Genomic DNA, 22,794 nt, shown 5'->3' with positions numbered 1-22,794 from the left:
TTTTGAGTTCTCGTGGGTGGCAAACAGGTCTATTTGTGGATGGGCCAACATTTGGAAGAATGGTTTAAGAACTTGTGGGTGCAACTCCCATTCATGAATCTGTTGTGACTGGCGACTCAACAGATCTGCTATCTGGTATATATATAATACATGGCTGTCATATTGTCCGTCTGGACTAGGACAGCTTTGTTTTGGATTTGTACTTGAAATGTTTTGAGTGCTAGGAAAATTGCTAGCAGCTCCAAATGGTTGATGTGGAACTGTTTCAGTTGATTGTTCCACTGACCTTGTGTGGTATAATATAAGAGATGGGCTCACCATCCTGTGAGGGATGCATCTGTCGTGAGCACTATATGTGGAACTGGATCTAGGAATGGCCGTCCCTTTGTCAAGTTTTTGGTGTTCCACCATTGCAGAGAGCGATATGTACGGCTGTCTATCAACACCAGGTCTATGAGCTGACCTTGAGCCTGATTCCACTGTTGTGCTAGACATTCTTGTAGTGGGATCATTTGCAGCCTTGCGTGAGGAACTATAAAGATGCAAGACGCCATCATGCCTATTAGTTTCATGAACACTCTGGCTTGTAGAGAGCGCTGGCATTGAAAAAGGTAGACTAAGTTCTGAATACTTTGAATCCTGGCTTGACTGGGATACGCTAGAGATACAGATGTGTTTACAGTAGCTCCTAGATATTGATGAACGTGCGAAGGCTCTAGGTGCGACTTGGTGTAGTTTATCGTAAACCCTAAGTTGTGCAGTGTTTGAATTGTTTGTTTTGTGTGTTGTGCACACTGGTTGAATGATTTTGCTTTTATGAGCCAGTCGTCGAGGTAGGGGAAGACATGTATTTGTTGTCTTCTGAGATGTGCTGCCACTACTGCTAAGCACTTTGTAAACACTTGTGGTGCTGTTGTGACCCTGAATGGACGGACTTTGAACTGATAGTGTTGTCCTTGTATGACAAACCTTAAATACTTCCTGTGCGCAGGATGTATTGGATGTGAAAGTAGGAGTCCCTTAGGTCTAGTGTGGACAGGAAATCTCCTGGTTGTAGTAACGGGAGTACCTGTTGTAAAGTGATCATGTGAAAATGATCTGATTTTATGTAATGGTTGAGGGGCCTGAGATCGAGAATTGGTCTTAATGTCCCGTCCTTTTTTGGAATTAGGAAATACAGGGAGTAAACTTCTGTTCCTTGTTCCTCTAACCGAACTACTTGAATAGCATCTTTTTGTAGAAGTGCTAGAACTTCCTGTTGAAGCAGAGGTATGTGTTCTGCAGACATTGGACGCTGCCTGGGTGGTATGTTGGGGGGGGGGGGGGGGTTGCTGTGAGTTCTAGGCAGTAGCCATGTTGGATAATTTGTCTTACCCACCTGTCTGTTGTGATGGAGTTCCAGACAGGTAGGAACTGTGAAAGTCTGCCCCCACAGGAGTGGAATGCTGTAGGGGAGGCAGAGGGAAGTCACTGTTTAGGAGTGGAAGAGGAGCTGTTGTTGTTACTACCTCTACCTCTTCCCTTGTTGTTATTGCCTCTGTATCCTCCTCTAAAATAGCCTTTATTAGAGGAGGTTTGTGTGTGTGTGTTTTAAAAGATGATGTGCCTGCGCCGGTCTGGTTGGAGCCTCCTCTATAAGAGGAGCGGCGAAAAGAACCTCTAGTTTGGGTGGATTGTAATGCCCCCATAGACTTAGCGGTGTCTGTGTCTTTCTTCATCTTTTCTAATGTATTATCTACTTCCGGCCCGAACAACTGGTTCTGATTAAAGGGCTGGTTCTGGATGGTAGTTTGTACTTCTGGTTTAAAACCCGAAATGCGTAACCATGTGTGACGATTGAGAATAACACTAGTGTTAACTGCTCTGGATGCTGTGTAAGCTACATCTAGTGCGCATTTAATTGAGGCATTAGATATTAATTTGCCTTCCTGTAAAAGTTCTGCTGCCAGATCTTTGTATTGATCTGGTAGGTGTTCCATCAACTTTTCTAGTTGATCGTAATGAGCCCTGTTGTAGCGTGAGAGTAAAGCCTCATCCTCGGAGATATCTTCGATTGGATATTCGTCCTTGGAGACGTCTTCTTCGATCTACTCTTCAAAGATGGCCTCCGGTGCTGGTGCTGATCTCCTCATCTCGTGTCGACGGGCCCTCCGATCCCGGCTGGTCTTCTTCGATCGGAAGGAGGCACAGGCTGTGCAGGTCGACTCGTCGTGTTCTGGCGAGAGACAGAGGTTGCAAACCTCGTGATGGTCGGTATGAGGGAATTTTGCTCGACATACCGGGCATCTCTTGAATGGAGTTCTGTCCATGAGGCGTAGGCTGCACGGCGCCGAGGGGCCCAACGGCCCGCGTCGACGCACCGGAATGTAGCTAGTGATGTCGAAAAGTCTATTCGATGTCGAAAGAAGTTTGTTGCTTCGAAAAATGCAGAAAAAGTATTTTCTAGCCGGAGCGGAAAACTTTCATCCGAACCCAGTGGCGGAAAAAAACAATCTGAGGATGGAGTCGATGACCATGCGTAGTATTGTCCAAGGGAGGAGTCACCTATCTCGTGACTACAAAGACTTCTTCCAAGAAGACAACAACCTGCAATCATCCAAGCCCAACACCAGGTGGCGATCTATTGCTAAATGTAGGATCTGCAGCTCATATGCCTCAAACACAAAGATTTGAATAGGATCACAACAAATCAGAACACTCAACTTGGTGATGAGACAATCGTTAAACATTTTCTGAAACCCAATTTGCACAAGTTTGTGTGTACACTATATATATATATATATAGATATATATATATACACACATATACACGTTTCTTAGAAAAACTGCATGCTAGTGGGAATGCCTGTAAATGATGGTACACTACCACATCATGCTATAGTAGGGTATTTATTAAAAATGAGAGTTCTTAAACATTAAGCGAGAAACATTCCTGCCCCCACCCTGAAGATAATGCTATTAGTGAACTAAGAGGCGAGACAGGGGGTCATGTGTACCCAATATGTTGGCTAAATTCTAGTAAATGTTCAGTCTATGAAATCAAAGAAAGGAGTTTTTTGTACAGCAGACATGCTGAACTGACTTATTTGAAGGTGGTTTTCATATGTGATAATGAAGAAAAAAAAATACTAGTTGATAAAGAACTAGTTACTTACCTGTACACTATGGTTCTCCAGTATTATCTTTCATAGATTCACATGCTTGTATCTTCCCCGTCGTCATGGTGGGAGTCTCCCGGTAAATAATAATCATAGCAGTAGAAGAAAAAACTGCCTGAAACCATAGAGTAGAGAAACCAGAGGGTAACCTCTCCTCCTCATTATGTGGCCCAAACTACAGCCAATCAGCAACCAGCCCCAGCCTACACCATTCCCAGCAGAGCCACCATACCTCAGATTTCCTACCGCCCAAGAGTGAGCTATACAGGAAAACCAGAGATAAAAGGCGGTCTACCTAAAGGAAACGGGGAGGCGGGCGGGCGCATGTGAATCTATGAAAGATAATACTGGAGAACCATAGTGTACAGGTAAGTAACTAGTTCTTTCTCCAGTATTCAATCTTTCATAGATTCACATGCTTGTATCAGATTAGATAGCAGTTCCTGTAGTTAGAGCGTTTCTAGGCTAGACCCCTTTCCTATCTCGGGGTTGTGTGCCATAAATTGTTTCTATTACAAAAGAACTTTCCATAATACCAAGGCATGATCAATTAAACATTGACATCATAATTATTTGCGTAACGAGAAAAGCATATTATACAGTAAACAGAAAGTTGCAGAATACAAGTCATAAACATGTACCTTATTTAAAGAGATGTCGCAGGACCGCCTGCCCCACTGCTGCATCTGCTTTCCATTCCGTGTCCAGACAGTAATGCTTGGTGAATGTATGAGCAGTCGACCAGGTTGCTGCTCTACATATGTCTGGAAGGGGTACTCCTGCCAGCAATGCAGAAGACGTCGCCATTTTCCGTGTATCATGGGCACGGACTTTCCTGTCGAGAGGTCTTCCTGCTTTCTCATGACAGAAGCAAATAGCGGAAGCAATCCATCTGGATATGGAGGAACGTGACAGGGCCAGCCCTTTTCTGACTCCTGAGTAAGCAACGAACAGTTGGTTTGATTTGCGAAAGCTTTTAGTCTTTTCAATGTAAAATTTCAAGCATCTGCCGATGTCCAAAGTATGCAAAGCTTTTTCAGCCGCCGTGGATGGGTTCTTAAAATATGTCGGCAGAATGACGGGTTCATTTAGATGAAAATAAGAGGGTATTTTAGGCACAAATTTAGGGTTGGTTCTTAGCATCACCTTATCCGGCTTGAATTGAATGAAGGGATCCAATATAGAAAAGGCTTGTATCTCGCTCACTCTTCTGGCAGACGTGAGCGCCAACAGCAAAGCCACCTTCCATGACAAAAATTGTAATTCTGTTTTGTGTATGGGTTCGAAGGGAGCTTTCATCAATTGCGACAATACCGTGTTAAGCTGCCAAGAAGGTGGAGGATGCTTGACAGGAGGAAACTTCCTGAACAGCCCTTTCAAGAATTCCTTGATTAGCCTATTAGACCACAAGGAAGGGCATCCTGGTGATCTTCTATACCTTGAAATTGCAGCTAGATGGACTTTTATAGATGAGTGAGCCAGTCCTGATCTGGCTAAATGTAGTAAATACGGAAGGATTTGCTCAGCCGAGGACGTTAAGGGATGCAGTGCCTTAGTCATGCACCAACTACAGAATCGCTTCCATTTTGCTACATATGTCCTGTTGGTAGACAGAGCCACAGAACTTTGCAGTATTTCACGACATTCTGGGGTGATATCTAGGGACCGGAATTCGTGCTCAAAAGGTTCCAAGCAGACAATCTTAGTGAGGTCAGTTGCGGATGAAGTACTTGGCCTCTGTTCATGGAAATCAGATCTCTGGTTATCGGGAGCTGTATTCTCGGTTCTACCGACAACTGCAGAAGCTCCGTATACCAGAACTGCCTCGGCCATGCCGGGGCTATCAGTATTATCTGGCAAGGTTCTGCTCTCATTTTCCTTAGTAGTCTGGGAATTAAGGGAAAAGGAGGAAAGGCATATGCGAACATCCCTGTCCATTTGAGGTGAAGAGCGTTCCCCCTCGAATCTTGTTGAGGGAATCTGCTGGCATAATGACTGCATTTTTTGTTGCTCTGAGTCGCAAACAGGTCCAGGCCTGGTTTGCCCCACAACTTGAAAATCCGATTCAGTTGGATCTGGTTGATTTCCCACTCGTGGCAAATGTCGGATGACCTGCTTAACCGATCCGCTTTTGTGTTGTCCACTCCCGGAACATGTTCTACTTGCAGCGATATTTTCTGACACAGTAGCCATTTCCAGATTCTTTGTGCCAGAATCGACAAGGGTTTTGATCTCGTTCCACCCTGTTTGCGCAGGTAAAACATTGTTGTTGTGCTGTCTGTCCGCACCAAAACCGCTGAGCCCTGGATCCTGGGAAGGAAAGCCTGGAGGCCCAGAAAGACTGCTTCCAATTCCAATAGGTTGATGTGACGTTTCGCCTCTTGAGGAGACCAAAGGCCCTGAATTTCTAGGTCTTGCAGATGAGCCCCCCAACCTCGCAATGAAGCGTCTGACGTCATGACGTAGCTTGGTGATTGTGGTTCGAAAGTGAGGCCCTTTGTTAGATTGCTCCTGAAACCCCACCATGACATTGCCCGCTTGATCTGTTTTGTTATGACCAGCTTGTCGTCGAAGGAACCCTGGGCTTGGACCCACTGCTTGTCCAGTGCTTCCTGTAACGGTCTCATTTGCAACCGACAGTTGGGGATCAGCGGAATGCAAGAGGACATCATTCCCAGCAATGATTTGAATATCCTGATGGAAGTGAACTTTTTTGCTGCTAGGGATGCAGTCAGATTTAAGATTTTTATTATCCTTTCCTCTGAAGGGTAAGCTTTCAATTCTTGTGTTTTCAAGATTGCTCCCAAGAACTGTAGAACGCAAGTCGGGACAAAGGATGACTTTTCCTTGTTTATCCGAAGACCTAGACCTTGGAAGAGATCCATGCTCATTTGTAGAGATCTTCGCGTTGCTTGGAACGATGGTCCTTTTATCAACCAGTCGTCCAAGTATGGGAACACCTGTAGACCTTGTTTTCTCAAGTGCGCCGCTATAGGGGCCATGCATTTCGTGAAAACTCTGGGGGCGGATTTCAGTCCGAAAGGTAAAACTCTGAACTGGTAATGGCGCCCCTCCACCATGAATCGAAGATATTTTTTGTGCTTTTCGTGAATCGGAATGTGGAAGTATGCTTCCAGCAGGTCTAGAGAGACCATGTAGTCTCCTTTGCGAAGCAGTAGCAGAATTTCCTGCAAGGATAGCATACGGAAAGAAATCTTTTTTATGTATGTGTTCAGATCTCTGAGGTCCAGCACCTGTCTCCATTTCGATGACTGCTTTTTCCTTATAAGGAAAAAGTGCGAATAAAAACCTGTTCCCCGCTGGTTTGGTGGTACCTCCTCTATTGCTCCTTTCAGAATGAGCGATAAGACCTCTGCTTTGAGAGCCGTTAGGTGTTGATGAACTCTGCAAAGGGGTGGACGATTTGGAGGTTTTTGCGACAATTCCAGGGTGTGACCCTGTGTAATAATGTCCAATACCCATCTGTCCGAAGTTATGGACCGCCAATACGGGAGAAACTGAGAGAGGTAGTGGAACTGGTTGATCTGAAGCGGCAATAGAGGCGCCTGCGGAACATCACTGTCTGCGCCCAGAGTCCTGCTTTCCCCTGGCTGCGGACTTTCTCCTTCCCTGCTGCTGGAAGGAAGTGTTTGAGGACCGATACTGTTGGTTGGAGGGGTACTGACGGTAGCCCTGCTGGTTATACGGTTGGTACCGATTAGATTGATAAGAGGACCGTTGTTGCTGAAAGTGTCCTCTGGAACCTCGACCTCGAAAGGACTGATAACGGCCCTGTTGCAATGATCCCAAGGATCTAGCAGTGTCTGTATCTGCCTTTATCCCCTGCAACGCCTCATCAATCTGTTTTCCAAAGAGACTTTCTCCATCGAATGGCATATCCAATATCTTAGACTGGACTTCCGGCCGAAAAGACGTAGCCTTGAGCCATCCCTGCCTCCGTAGGGTTATCGCCCCAGCCATTTGGCGAAAAGCTAAAGATGATATGTCCATTGCCACATCTATGGACTCCGACGCTGCTCTGGCTCCATCTTGAAGAATGGTAGTTGCCTCCTCTTTCTTGTCCTCCGGAAGGTGTGACAGGAAAGGCGCAATGTCCGACCACATCTGTCTATTGAACCGACTCAGCAGAGCCATTGCGTTGGTAGCTTTGATGGAAGCCGCTGCCATCACCGCAAAGCGTTTTCCTATGCCATCCATCTTCTTGCCCTCCTTATCTGGGGGCGCCACACATGTGGCCATCGGGTTCTTGGAGCGCTTCTGGGCTGCTTGAGTCACCACCGAGTCTGGACGAGGATGTCCGATAAGGCATGCTGGAGCCTTCTCTACAGCGCGATACTTCTTGTCCAGCCTGGGTATGGACGCTGGGACTGAAGCTGGATTCTTCATCAATTTGAGTCCTTCCTCCCAGATATGCTCAATGATAGGAATAGCTCTTACCGACTTCCTGGAGGACTCCTTAAAGTCATAAAGGAAGCACTCGTTTTCCTTTACTGGCATAGAAAGTTTGAACCTTGTGGCCGCTTTCTCCATCAGGTCATGAAAGCTGGCTATATCCGCTGGAGGAGAACTTGATTGAGGCAAGGGTGACGCCGGAGACGTTGGAGCAATATATTGGTTCCATTCGTCTCCCACTTCCTCGTCCTGAGCAATTTCTTATTTTTGTTGGAGAAGACATCTTCAATGATTTATCCACCGTCGACGGGGCCGTCGACGGGATGCTCGTCGACGGGGTCGTCGACGGGATGCTCGTCGACGGGGTCGTCGACGGGATGCTCGTCGACGAAGACTTAACTCTCACCGTCGACGGAGTCGTCGTTGTCATCGTCGTCGACGAAGCTGTCGACATCGAGACTGTCGTCGTCGTCGTCGTCGACGGACTGGTCCTGGTCGTCGACGGAACGGTCGTCGTCGCCATCGTCGACGGAACGGTCTTCGCCGCCGTCGTCGACGATCTCGTCGTCGATCTGACTGGATTTTTAACAGATCTCGTTGACGGAAGCGACGACGGAGCCCTCTTTTCTGAGGAAGGCTTGAGAGGAGTTGGAGGGAGTGAAGTAGAAGGTTCACCTTCTTTAGATTTTCCTGCTTTATGCCTCACATCTCCCTTTTCCTCAGAGGACCCTCTTAACTTCTTAGAGGAGTGTCCCATGGCTTCTCCTTCAGATTCGGAGTCATGAACCTTCCTTTTCTGAAGCCATATAAGGAGGCGCCCTTCCCTATCCCTCAGAGTTTTGGGAGGGAAGTTCTGGCAGTACTTGCAGTCCTTAGGGATATGCTTGGGGTATAGGCAGTACAAGCATTCCTTGTGAGGATCCTCAGAAAAAAGCCTGGCCTTGCCACAGGATCTGCAAGCTCTGAAAAGACTCTTCTTAGAGCTTTCAGACATCGTGACTGAAGTAATTCCAACAAGAAAAAACAGTACCTGAATCCAGCTGACAAAGGTCAAAAGTTCAGTGAAGAGAGACAAAAAACTGAGCAGAGCTCAGGGAGACTCCTTCTCACACGAAGGCGGTTAGAAATCTGAGGTATGGTGGCTCTGCTGGGAATGGTGTAGGCTGGGGCTGGTTGCTGATTGGCTGTAGTTTGGGCCACATAATGAGGAGGAGAGGTTACCCTCTGGTTTCTCTACTCTATGGTTTCAGGCAGTTTTTTCTTCTACTGCTATGATTATTATTTACCGGGAGACTCCCACCATGACGACGGGGAAGATACAAGCATGTGAATCTATGAAAGATTGAATACTGGAGAACTTACCATTCCAATACAGTCTTTGAAGTTATTCTTTGAACATGCTTATGGGCAGAGCTTCAATATTTATGAATTTAAAGATGTCACTTTGGAGAACATTACAATTTGAGAATGGGACCAAAGGCTATTAAGGTGAAGTAAGACAGTAGACTTGTTGGTAATAAACCCAACATTTGCTTCAAAGATTGGGCGGCCCGCGGTGCTGCTGCAGAGGTCCGCCTGACCGGCTCTGCTTCGCCAGGATAGTCCGGTGCTTTGCGGCCTGAGGGTCTGGCCCGCGGCGGAGTTCCGGCCCGCGGGACAATTGAGGGTATACTCAGATGTGAGTCCCTTGCTCATTGCACCATCAGGATTCAAGCAAGCCGGGCCGAAGACAACTGAAATGCCAGAAACCGGTCCCCGGAAGCCTGTTTCCTTCCCAGTATAAGAATTGGCTTGGTAGTTTGGTCTGCCCTGTTCCCATGATGCACTGGGCCAGGGTCAGACTAATTTGCATATAGCCAAGTTCTGAGCTGGGATGGTGCAGTGAGCTAAAAAACGGTGATGGATCAAGCCCTGATCTTTGGACTGGGTAAGAGTGGTCTGCTTAATTCAGACACTCTGTTCATCACCACCCCCTTTTCTGAATCGTTTTTGGCCACCATAAGCGTGGAAGGGTATACTCAGATGTGAGTCCCTTGCTCATTGCACCATCAGGATTCAAGCAAGCCGGGCCGAAGACGGCTGAAATGCCAGAAACCGGTCCCCGGAAGCCTGTTTCCTTCCCAGTATAAGAATTGGCTTGGTAGTTTGGTCTGCCCTGTTCCCATGATGCACTGGGCCAGGGTCAGACTAATTTGCATATAGCCAAGTTCTGAGCTGGGATGGTGCAGTGAGCTAAAAAACGGTGATGGATCAAGCCCTGATCTTTGGACTGGGTAAGAGTGGTCTGCTTAATTCAGACACTCTGTTCATCACCACCCCCTTTTCTGAATCGTTTTTGTCCACCATAAGCGTGGAAGGGTATACTCAGATGTGAGTCCCTTGCTCATTACACCATCAGGATTCAAGCAAGCCGGGCAGAAGACAGCTGAAATGCCAGAACCCGGTCCCCGGAAGCCTGTTTCCTTCCCAGTATAAGAATTGGCTTGGTAGTTTGGTCTGCCCTGTTCCCATGATGCACTGGGCCAGGGTCAGACTAATTTGCATATAGCCAAGTTCTGAGCTGGGATGGTGCAGTGAGCTAAAAAACGGTGATGGATCAAGCCCTGATCTTTCGACTGGGTAAGAGTCGTCTGCTTAATTCAGACACTCTGTTCATCACCACCCCTTTTCTGGCCCACTTTGTGGCGTACTGGCTACATCCCCCTCCCGTCATGGCCCACCTCGCGGTAGAAGATGGTTATATGCGCCCTATACAACCATCGGGTTATCTTTATACCGAATCGAGAGTGACAGACCGCGACCCCACTACAGTGGACTGCACTGTCCAGGCCTGGCGCCAAATTGCGGCTCACATGGAGGTCACCTTTTTATACTCACCATGTATGCCTTTAGCACACGACCCCAGATTGAGAGTGACCTGTGAGGAGATAGGGCGCAAGCTCCTCAAGAAACTGGCGATTCACACCTGGGGATATCTCTTCCTCCAGGGGCAGTTCCGTTCCTCGGCACAGTTCTTTGGGGAGACCACCCCCACGGTCATGGACACGTTCCTTTATGTCCGATTAAGGCAGAATGTCAGGGCAGTCATTCCGAACTTTCCTGACGAGCCGGACACCCTGCCCCCCTTGCACTCGCTCTTACAAACTGAAACCCCTAAACATGTGGTGTCCATGCTTTATAAACATGCCCAGCCTGCCCCATCGCCTCCCCCGCTCAAGGTTCGCAGTGAATGGGACGGTGACCTTGACACACCGCTCTCTGACGATCAGTGGGAGGAAAGCTGCTCGCATACCACCGCAGTGAACGGCAATACTCGCTTAAGGTTAATTCACTTTAAATTCTTGCACCGCACTTACTTCACTCCTTCCAAATTATTCCGGCTTGGCCTCCGAGATAATGACCGCTGCCTTTGTTGCGGGGCGGGAGGGGCTGACTTCTTCCATCTGGCGTGGACCTGCCCTGCAGTAGCGGAATATTGGCATGCCATTTTTAGAGCTTTATCTGATATGGTTGGGGTCGATATGGACCCCTGTCCTAAGACCGCCTTGCTGGGGCATGCGGTCCCGACATTGAAAGCACAAAAAAAAAATGTGCACTGGGCCTTCTGTTGGCCAAACGCCATGTTGCATGTAGATGGGGCAGAGGTCGTGCTCCCAAATTCAAGATCTGGCTCAATACGATGTCTACCTGGCAAGACCACCTCCACAACTACTCTGAACTCTTACCGCACAAGTCACGTCCCAAGGACATATGGGGGCCCCTCACTGCCTATCTACTCCGACACCAGAGCGAGGACCATCCGGATACCTGAAGCACTCCCCCCTTCTCCTCTGTCCTTGGCCTGTTCCTTTGCCCGGACCGTCCTACTCCCACACCGCCCTCTTCCCTTCCTCCCGTCCTCCCTCCCTCCCCAGGTTGCTATCCTGTGGACGGGCCTGCCTGCACATTGTGCCCTTAGACCCCCTGACCTACGATACTCCCCTGCCTCCTAATCATGGATAGTCCTTATATACTCCTTGCCCACTCCCGCCGCCTGGCCTCTACCAGCTCTGCGTCCCGATATTCGCGTCACTAGCATATTACACGTAGCATTACTCACATGACCTCGGCACTCTACTGACCTCACAGACTTAGCCATATGTCCCCCCCCCCCCCACCTCCCTCGTACCCCCCCCTCTTCCCCTCCTATCCCGTGTTAGCCAGTAGTATTTCCCAGGTGCGGACCACACTTATACTGGCGCAGGTCGCCCCTATTATTTAGCTGTGCTCTATAGTGCCTCACCTCCAAATCCTCTGATCCACATACAAGATATGGTGGTACATTACGGGTGGGATTGTTCCCAGTTTTGTTTTTTGAAAAAATGAAAAACAAGCCTCATTTGCATTCTTCTTGTATACGGTGTGCCTTCTCCCACTGCTATGATTATATGCCTTACCTGACTGTGCCTCATTTATATTGCGGCCGGCCCTAAGGGGTTGTAGGCGACATGCTGTGTCTAACTATTCTGCCATGCCGTTTCAAATATATGCCTGCCTTTGCCCCCCCCCCCCCTTTTTTATGGCTGCCGGCCTGATGTCTCAGGTTGTAGGCGAAAAGCTGTGTGCTGTTTTACTGCTTCGGCACTTAATTATAGGCTTCAAAAAAAAAAAAAAAAAAAGAAACATTTGTTTCAAAGAAAACTTAACACCTGCAAAGAGAGTCTGTTAAGAATTTTAATTTTGTTAAAGGATTACATTGTTCTCAGTACAAGAATTTCCAATGCACATAACAGGTCCTTCCTGTGTATCTAAAAACTGGATTGATCCAACAATATGTATAATAAATAATTTAAAGATATACTTTTCAGCAAATAGATTTTAAAGAAAATAAGCCTTTACAAACACAAAAAAGAAAAACAGATAAAATGAAAGTTGAAAAAAGTTAATATTTGTCCTATTCCACAGTAGAAAAATAAATTTAAGAGAGGAGATTATAGTGTAAATTGTTGAGTTACATTTCTAGATGAAATTCTCTTCAAAGAGAAGCAGGACAGTGAATTAGTGGGTAGTGTTTTAGTACATTAGAGCCAGCAACTTAGCTATGCCATCCATTTGCAGGGGCCACTCACGGCAGCTGTAATTGATAATGTATGTCCTATAATTTTGCAGTACAGTTTGATAAAAAACTATATTTGCAACACATTCTTCCATTAGCAGAAAGTGAAGACATAGATCCCAAGTATTAATAGGGATTGTAAGTATCTTAGCCTGAGCAGGAGAGGCATAGCTAAAATAGGAGTTATAGGAGACATGGAGCAGGAAACCTGCAAAGGGGGTGGCAGAGGATAAATCAGAATAAGGCTAGGTCCTTGGAGAGGTGAAAAAGAGGGAACAACTCCTCCTGGTCAGAGAGGATACTGGTGATTTAGGGGAGATGGGAACTAGGAACAGTGAATAAGACAGATATGACCTGAATGAACAGCATGTGAGTGAGAAAGACAATGGATAAAGTGAGAGATCCAGTGGAAGGGGGAAAAACCCACGGAGAGGTATGAAGAATCAAAAAATGAAACTACAAGAGAACCCTATACAACGATAAGCAAACCAAAGGGGCAGAGATGCCTAGAATTAAATGTGGCTCCAAGGATTCCTTAAACAGCCATTACTGATTATTTGCATTTCATTTGGCTCTTGAGCTGAGAATACTGTATAAAAGCCAACAAAAAACGTGGTGTGAGTGCCTAGGTTAAGAAAGTCTGTGATGTAAGAGTTGGCAGTTGAACTAAGGAGGTTCGGTGAGAGCAGACAGACTATTTCTTTCAGAGCATGATCTCAGCCTGCCATGGATTGTTCGAGGTTTTTGGAACTGTGTACTGTACGAAGAGTCTTTCAGTATCATGAAAGCCTGCAGAGTCTCTCAGTGCCACAGACCATCAGAGGAATGTTACAGTATCAAAGAATGTCCTATTAGTCTTTCAGTACCCTGGACTGCCTGTAGAGCCTCTTAGGACCCTGCACCATCTGTACCAATGGCTGTAGACGGTACATATTAGTTATGGCGTGGAAAAGACTAAAAACTCAAAATGCACTATTGGAGCTCTGAGAACAAAGTGGACCTCTATTCACACAGATGGCTGGGGTTCAGTGAGCCCGTAATTGTCTGTGTATCATACAGTGTCCTTGAGCGTGAAACTCTTATCCTAGAAACAAGTACCTTCATAATGCTCAGTACCAAAGAGTCTCAAACAACCGCATCATCTCTGTACCATCAAGATACACCGGTTTGTACTTTCTCTTCCTGTACCATTATAGTTTCTCTCACTATTATAGTGTATCTCATTATCATGTCAATTCTCTAGGGTACTGGTGAGTATCTTAGTACCATAATCTACTTCTGGAGAATTTATGAAGTCTAACAAATACATGTATCTACAAGAGAAGACCCAAATTGTATAGGTTGTGATATGTTTAGGGTAGGGTGGTGTTGCACTGTAGTTATGTTTAGGAGGCAAGGCTTAGATGTTTTGAGTATTCAAAGGGTGTGCTGTGTCATGACTTTCCCCCTCTGGTGGATGGTGCAACAAAGATCTGCAAGGGTTTCCATAGACTCGGATGGAGGCAGTCAGAGAAGGCTTTGTTCGATATGTAGTCTCTGTAGAATGCTGTCAGATGTATCACTACTTTTTACTGCTTTCTCTGGTTTGCTCTGGGTGCAGCACAACACAAATTTGCAACATATAGCTTGTCTGAAGTGGGAGTTTCATACCGTTTCATCGTGAGACAATGTCCTAAATTAGGTCAGGTGGCTGCAGTGTGACTGATCGGACACCATATCCATATGTGATTTGTGCATGTAGTGTGATACGAATTTACAGTCCCTTTGACGTATCAGAGGGGCTGCTATGTTGTACAGCTTCTCCCCAGTCTCATTCTGGTCAGCAGTGAGATGAGGTTTCCAGACCTCTGTCCTGCTATGCAGCAGGTACACTATTAGGGCACATTACCAGTCTCCTACTGTGATAATGTTGGGCAGTTCAAATTCATTCAACACTCCAACCAGATTGCAGTGCATGTAACTGGATAAGAAGTTGTATACCCCTTACTACTGTGCGCCCAGTTACAATCACTACAAAGGCCTGTTGATGTTTGATATCTTTAACACTTACACACTGTTGTAGGAGACAGCACAAAAAAAGGCTAATTTGTGGTAGAACGCTGCCCAATTTGCGTACCGCCGTTTACCACAGTGAGTACCTTATAAAATGGATGGTTCACAATACAAAAAACCCACTGCAAACATCATAATCATATCAAAATAACAAATCCTTATTTACAGTCTTTGTGTGGGTTCATAAGACTGTATGCATAAAGTACCTTAAAAAGGATGCCACCACGAGGAATTTCATTTGGGCATAATGCTACTTTGAGATGTAATTTGTGTTTTATCTCCACTGACAACACCAAATCACAAGGTAACTACTTCCAGAAGCAGTTTGGAGGAGGATGTAAAACCTACTAGATTACTTAGGGGGAAAAGTTATGTCCTTTATTTCTAGTCAACATCTGGACCAGAGACCAGATGACCAACTTCATGTATGTATCCCATGTTGTTGTTGTGCAGAGGCATGTGTGAATTACCACCTCTGTCCTGACGACGTACATGAATCTTAGTACTATGGATATTCACTGTGATGCATACATTTCAGTCTCCATTGTGGTTATGTGCGGAAGAATGGGTGGATCTCCTTCTCCAAGAGTTGCAGAAGGATGTGTGGATTTCTATTGCAAAAAGATGCTGAGAGATGCCTGAAAACCTGTCTTCGGTCTATGGTGGCGCAGAAGGATGAATGAATTGCCATCTTTACGGGAGAGCAGAAGGGTACTTGAATCTCTCCATAGGTAAGGCTATATATAGGGATGCATGAATCTTCCTTTTGTGGCTTTGTAGAGGAATGCACACATCTCTTACTTCATAAGTGGGCAGAAAGCAGTGTAAATCTCCATCTTCATTCTGTGGATTCAGAAGGATGTATGGATCTCTCTCTCCGTGACTGGGGAGAGGGATTTGTGAAAATTCAATCAATTGTTGAGTCCGGTTTGTGTAGCAGCGATCAATTGTTCCATATGTTCCTTAGTGTCTTTTCCCTGGGTGAGTCTGTAGCAGCAGTACCAAGTGTTCTGGTTCAGGGAGCGATTATTCCTATGTGTCCCAGCACAGTAAATAGTGCCCACTAAAGGAACGAATACTGGTTATCAACAGCTCTGGCCCGCACTGCTGCGGCACTGCTGGCATCGCCCAAGTCTTCAGAGCCCCCAGGCTGGAGCTGCTGCAGGCGGACAGCACCGCTGTTGAGGCTGATGATGGCCGAGCCTTCCTCCAGCTCCTCAGCACCCTCCTCTTCCTCAAGTTGCATGCTGGGTGGTTCTGGAGCTGGCCTGGGGAAAGGGGCCTCGCTGTGGTTGTTAACACTGGCTGAGGAGGTGCTGAAGGTGTACCAAGGGGGCTGGAGTGCCCCGTCCAGACTCTGCTGTCGAGATGGGGGGTGTGGAGGTAGTGGAGGGGGATTACGGATGTTCGTTTCTGAAAAACAAAAACAAAAACAAAAAAAAGAGTGGAGCGATCAGATTATTACTCTGCCCATCCTCCTTTTATCCGTCCAAATATACCTGGCCCTCTCACTCATAGCAAACTCTCCTATTGATACAGGACATTGTGTACTGCTGCCTGACTGCTTACACCAGTATCTGATGACTTATGTACACCTCCATGTTATTAGAAAACAGTCATTTAGACCAGTCTGTTAATAGTCTTGCAACGCTGCACAAGAGTGTGGGAGGGGGGCAGTTGAGTGAGGAACGTGAGGAGCACAAAGGATACACAATGAGTGTAAGGGCATCATCAATACAAGGGTGGAGCTATGTGTTTGATGGAAGACCATGCATGACACTTTACAGTGAGTGAGTGTGTGTGTGGAGGGGAGAGGTGGGCATGAGAATTGGGGGATTAAGGTGCAGTACAAAATTGGAAAAGGGGAGAGGGGCACTGTGTGATTGATGGATGTGTCAAACACAGGAGGGAAGCATAATGTGCACCAAGAAAGAATTATGTAAAAGAAGGAGGCACAATGTACACAACTGAACAATGTGAAAGAGGGAGGCAATATATGCACAAGAGAAGTATGAAAGAAAGAAGGAAATCAAAAAGGGAAATGAGTGGGAATAATGTTCTAGATTAAGTAGTATGTGAACAGCAACGCACACACCCATGCAAACCCTTTTCGAAGTCCAGCACCATCTAATTCCTGATTCATAGTTATGATACAATGTTGTGGCCCATACAAACATCTGAAACTTGGTGACAACATTTTTACACCTCAACATTTGAGGCCTGATTCACAAACTGCAATTTTGAGTAACTTAACACTTTTGAGTAGGTTTACTACTTTTCGTTATGTAAAGTTTTGTAATAACTTACACTTTTGTGGTACGTCCACCACTACACATTGCCAACCACTGGTACCGAAACCTCCATTATATTCTATTGGAGGGTGTTGCAGTACCAGTAGTTGGTCATGTGTAGTACTAGACTAACTATAAAAATGTAAGTTACAACAAAAGTGAAGTTTATGTTCTCTGAAATGTAGTAAATTTACTCAAAAGTGTAAGTCACCTTTGTGATTCGGGCCCTTGATTTAACAAAAAGTAATAGATGCCCTCTAGGTGCAGGAAAAAGTGGTTCAGATCTTCCACCACATGGCTTATTTTGCAACGGGTAATTGAGGACATTTCCACAACAGACCCTGTGGGGATGTACGCGCCATCAGATGTGGATTTCAATCTCAGTTAGGTGTTTGCCATACCACCACATTTGCATCAGATTTCAAAGACTTATATTGCCAAATTTGAACGTGGGTTAAAGGTTCCCAAAGGAAAGCCTTCATTTGTTTCTCAGACAGATGTGTGTTCAGTACATCCACATATGAGAATGTGGCTGACTGGTGGATATTTTGTGAACATGTCGATGCGATTTACACTAGGGCACTGGTTGCGCTGTTACAATTTTATGTAGATAACAGCTTAGTCTGGACATTCATCCGTATCTGGAGTGGTGTACGAATGGTCACTGGTCATATAGTCACATGCATGCACTTGGTGACACATCATTGGTAGAAATATCTGACATCTATATGTGGTTTACAGATTAGCTGAGTAAATAAATTTACCTGGACATGGTTATAATATTGAGTGTTTATTGTTATTTTCAGACTTGAAAATGAATAACTAATTGGTACAGGGTATACTTTACTTGGTGTAGAGAGAAGTGACAAGTGTACACCGTGCATACAGACAGATGTGCAAATAGCGTACAGACAATTAACAGAAGTCCATTTGTTGTACAGATTATGGTATTTTATAGTGGATCCAGGAGAAATCTGGACTAGGGGCACACACTTAGAAAGGGCACATATTCAGACTACAGAGAACGTAAGTACAGAAGTAGTGTGATTTACTGTGTCCAACACAATGTGTGAGAAGAAGGGGTGGAGTGACAGCAACCTCAGCTTTTCACGAGTTGGAAAATAAACTTAGATCTATCCATCATTCACATACATTTAGGTAAAGAACCCTTTTTCACCGGATCTGCCATTCTTTTGGAGTTAAAAAAAAGAATATATTTCTATAATACACATTTGATAGAATACCTCGTTCACCATGTTTTGTCTTAGTCTTTGCTTACCAAAATGGAACAAATTATTTGGGAACTCCTTCAAGGTGTTTATGTTTGTGCATTATTCCCAGAAATCCCTTCACAATTTGTCTCCCTACTCAGAGTACACAACCTTCGATTTATCCCCTTCAGATTGCTGTCACTGGGGGTTCACTAGGTAATGCAATGTACAAAAGCTCAGCCTTACAGGAGTGCACTCCTAGTTTCACATGTTCAGCAATCAGCTTCATGGAAATGCCATTTAATGACTAAGAGCAAAACTTTCAGCAGACTGTCTAGCATTCTGTTTCCTGGGCAGTACTAGCCGGCTATCCTCTAGGAGACTGACAATGTTCTAGGTAAAGCACCTTTGCGAGATCAACTCACTCCCTTGGACAAATTGCCTGCAAACGCTGAACCCTCAGAAGTTTAAATGATGCTCAATGCACATTGCCAGTACTCCCCTCATGGTAGATGTCAGGCTTGAAAGCTATAATGAGTTATTTTTGTATGGGAGAGGATTGCTTCCAAATGTTTTGTGTTTAAGCGCAATTCCCACCAATCCCCTCTCAATTTTTCTCATTCCCCAGATAAAGCTATGGATAGCATTCGGGAGCAAAGTGAAACTTTAACTTTACACTGTTTTCTATACATCTAACTCCTCAAACAAACCTTCAGTCAAGTATTTCTATTCAGTGACCCCTCCTCAACTCATAGTACACAATCTGTGAGGTGATTTTTCCCCTGCAGAGTGTCAGAGTATGAGGCCCCTGCATTGGGCTTCCTTGGCAATACTATCTTTCCACCCTCTGGAAGATGGTCAATACCATATGCGAAGCACCTTGGCAGGCTCACTTCTTACCTTCTGGGACACAAATCTGCAAAATACTCAGACTCCAAGATGAGGCCCAGTACAGATTGCCAGTACTTGCCAGCGTGTTTGATGTCCTCCCTGAAGACAGTAAAAAGTAGCCTGCTGTGTTAGCTCCCCTCTACATTGGCAGCACTCTGTCCTAGGCAAAGCCACTGCACACGATCACTGCTCAGTCGACGTTTTGGTGATGGTCCCACCCCTGCCAGAATGTAACCTTTTGGGAGGTATGTATGAACAATGAATGAGAAGAATACACACTTACAAACAGTCATTCGCTCCAATGGAGATGGGGGTAGATGGTGAGTCGGGGACGCGATGGGCGACCTCACACACTGTCGATCTACTGCCAGCCCGCTCACGGCCTGCAAAGATGGACCAATAGAACAAACAGCCAATCAGAAACGAAGAAAGCATGAAACAAAGAGCCAATCAAGCTTGTGGATCAATGCAGGAATGGCAAAAGGTGAAGGAGGAACAAATAAGCAAAAAAACATACAAATCGAATACCCACTCCCATCATCTGATTGTAAAGTGAACACTAGCCTTTGAAGGTGAGGTTAGCAAATTAACGACTAAACAGAGGCCACATCTTAATGTGATCAATGAACAAGCAATGGCAGTGCCTCATTGTCATAGCAAAGGATCAATACTAGGATTTTATTGTAATTCAAACAGCGATCAACTAACCCTAGTCATTCACTGCAATGTAAACAGCGAAAAAATAAACACATGCGTGCCTATAAAGCATAATATATATATATATATATATATATATATATATATATATATATATAAAACAAGCATCCACAGCCTTAGTACTGTGTATGACTAGAGAACAGTGAATGGCCAATTGAAGTATTTCCATATAATGTGACCAACAAATTGCCAGTCAACACAAGTTATTGTCATGCAAACATTAATTGACAAAATACAACTCAAACTAGGTTTCAGCTACTGACAGCCCTTCAACTTTCTTTTGGCCATGTTTAAGTTGCCAGAACTGCTGATGTGACAACAGAATAAGTCTCTTTAGGACTGTGGTATATCTGAAACCTGAATGCAGGTGTCTGTGTATAAATAAGTACAACTGCGAGAGCTTTGTGGTAACAAACATGCCTGTCCTCGAAGGTAGCAGTTCAAGAACTGTTTTATCACTGTCTTCACAGAAGGTAATTTACATCAGGCACAATCTCCGCTCCAGTGGGTTTGTTCAGTAAAAGGTTCCAACATAACTGATACTGTGTTTACCAATAACTAGCACTGTAGACCGAATGAAGGTGATCAATTGCATTACTTGGGACTGATGAGTGACTGTATAGCTAGGATATTCAATTCCTCATTTTTCAAGAATGCCCCATTTTTACAATTTCCTCTTTCCACTCCTCGATGACCAGCAGTGGAAAGTAGCTTCTGCCTTATCTGTTCTATTTTCCAACAGTTCATTTATTATTAGAAACGTATCTGCATTTGTGGCAGAAAATCTACATTTTGTTCAAAGTTTAACCCAAATCATAAAAGGTTTGTTTGTGTTGGGCAGAGAATCAATACACTGGCTGACTGGCAGATGAAGTCTATGCAGGTGTCGCAGTTTGAGTAAGCAGTCAAGCTGAATGGCGCACATCAAACAACATTTTTAAAAACAGTAACTAAAAGCTTTATACTACAGTGTTGTTTCTATAACTTTGCTCTTTTAAGTCTTCCTTATGTTTGAGTCTGTGGGCATCAAAATCAGTAACCACCCCTCTGGTATCGTGCATCAACTGGAATGAAAACAACTTGAAAGAATTAAGTGATGCTTCAGTAGCATCCACAACATTTAATGCATTTCTTGCTCTCATCAGTCACTTAGAATCTATCCTTTATTTAAGGCCTGGTGCCAATGTTACAATCTCAAACGTTAAAATTATTTTTGACATTTTTCTTTTAATGACCAAGTATAAATGTTAAATGTTAGGCATTGCGTTTAAAGATTGTCGCATCGCCCACACATTGAATGGATAGCTATGGGGAAATGCAACTAAAAAGGCACATTTATGTTGTCATTTCAAAGCAGCTTGGAGTGAGGAGTAAATTATTTAATGTACGTAAATATAAACAAAATAACGGGTTAGTGGCCAACATTTATTCTGATTGACTTGGGCGATTTTCTACATAGAAAGTGTAAAATTCTCTTTATTACCATTGTTGAGCATGGGTAAGAGTCGTGATTCACAAGAGGCGAAGCCTCGAGTAGATCATGATGCTCTTCCCTTCCCTCAAGGAGGGTAACAAATAGCGTATTGCACTACGTGAATCTGTCAGTATGGTTTAAGCTACACTGGTTTTATTGTGCAGGTGTTCTAAACAATGGTATTTAACTATATCAGGTATTCAATCCTAGCTGTGAAATAATTTTTTTTTTTTTTAAATCACAATTATTCGGCCTTGGGAGTATGGACCCAGTTGCTTTTTCTATATAATGATTCCATAATTGAATAATTTAGGAGGCATTAATCAGGGTTTACTCAAACCAATTAAGCTCTTTTGTGCTAATGACACTTAAATGTGTTAATCAATGTTTATTAATATTATTAACTGATTGTCCTATGGCCTGTCCTTGTTTAAAGCAACCTAGAGCAAAGTCGGTCTTGTTGCCAAATAGGATCCATCGAACAGCATATGTAATATAGATACTGGCTGTCTCCCGAAAAGCTAGCGGAGTGTAGACAGGTATGTCCATTTGATGCAGAGTGAGGAGCCAACGTATCAGGCAACTGAGAGGACCTTGTCCAGACAAGAGGGAGTATTTGTTTCACTGCATCATGTCTATCACGCACAAACAATGCAAAGTGATCAGGGTGATTAGGAAAAATTAGTTGAGCCACCTCCCACTAAACAGTATCGTGCAAAAAGGCAAGTCGCATTAATTGAGAGAAGAGCAGACTCCTTGAAGAGAAGAGCTTTTCCAGGTCTTTAATCTTTTTCGACTTCATATCAGTAGGACAAGTAAGAAAAAAAAAATCTTGAAGACAAATATGCCTGCACCTCAGAGCATTCGGATAGCAGGAATTTCGGATACCCAGGAGGCAAATGATGGTAACATGCAGCCTGACAGTTCACCATCGGTACAGGAGCTGTATTGTACATGGAGGGACATTTAGGGGCTTCTGACAACAACTGCTGTGTCTTTCGTCTACATTTCATAAAGCTAGAGGGTCTTAAGGAAATGTATAATTTCATGAGTGATCCAATTTCGTGGTCAAGCCAACACTAGATCTAAAGGCAGAACAGCTGAAAAGGCCTCTGATGAAGAATGATGAACAGGTGGCAGAGAAGTAGGGCTAAAAGGTGCCAACGTCACAAAACGAAGCAGGTCCCGGATTGGATAGTGTGGAACTAGTCGTACACCCACTAATCTTCCTGGGGCATGAAGACACATCAGAGGCTCTCTGGAGAGAACATTTGATAAAGGGTGCCAACATTGCCAGGGTGAAAGTAGCGCGGTGCAAGAGGTCTCCTCCAGAGTACGACAAAGCTTGCAGCAAATCCTCTGGCTTTGGATGTTGAGTTGTATTTGGTGTAATACCCATAATACTTACTTCTGGACATCAAAATACTTTGCAAGACCGATGGGACTGTTCTGCTCCATCTACTTGGCCTTCTTTGAGGAAGCTCACTTAACA

At 44.8% G+C, this 22,794-nt stretch overlaps 1 protein-coding gene across 5 annotated transcripts in view; it reads right to left on the bottom strand.

The window, feature by feature from the left end:
- Nucleotides 1–12,270: 12,270 nt before the first annotated feature.
- Nucleotides 12,271–22,794, bottom strand: part of SH2B1 (SH2B adaptor protein 1) — a 551,274-nt gene continuing 540,750 nt past the window's right edge. For 3 of the 5 annotated variants that reach the window (XM_086932370.1, XM_086932372.1, XM_086932371.1), the window contains one exon: nt 12,271–16,131. In XM_086932370.1, coding sequence (XP_086788496.1) covers nt 15,782–16,131 — 350 coding nt within the window. In that variant the 3' untranslated portion in view covers nt 12,271–15,781. Of the gene's footprint in view, nt 16,132–19,394; nt 19,495–22,794 lie in introns of all 5 variants that reach the window. The other 2 variants (XM_086932373.1, XM_086932374.1) reach the window with 1 other exon arrangement.

This window comes from Lissotriton vulgaris, chromosome 7 (assembly GCF_964263255.1).
Source record: "Lissotriton vulgaris chromosome 7, aLisVul1.2, whole genome shotgun sequence".
In the NCBI taxonomy this organism is placed as follows: Eukaryota; Metazoa; Chordata; class Amphibia; order Caudata; family Salamandridae; genus Lissotriton; species Lissotriton vulgaris.
Note: the sequence above shows the minus strand (reverse complement) of the source record. Positions and strands in the feature narration are given on the sequence as shown.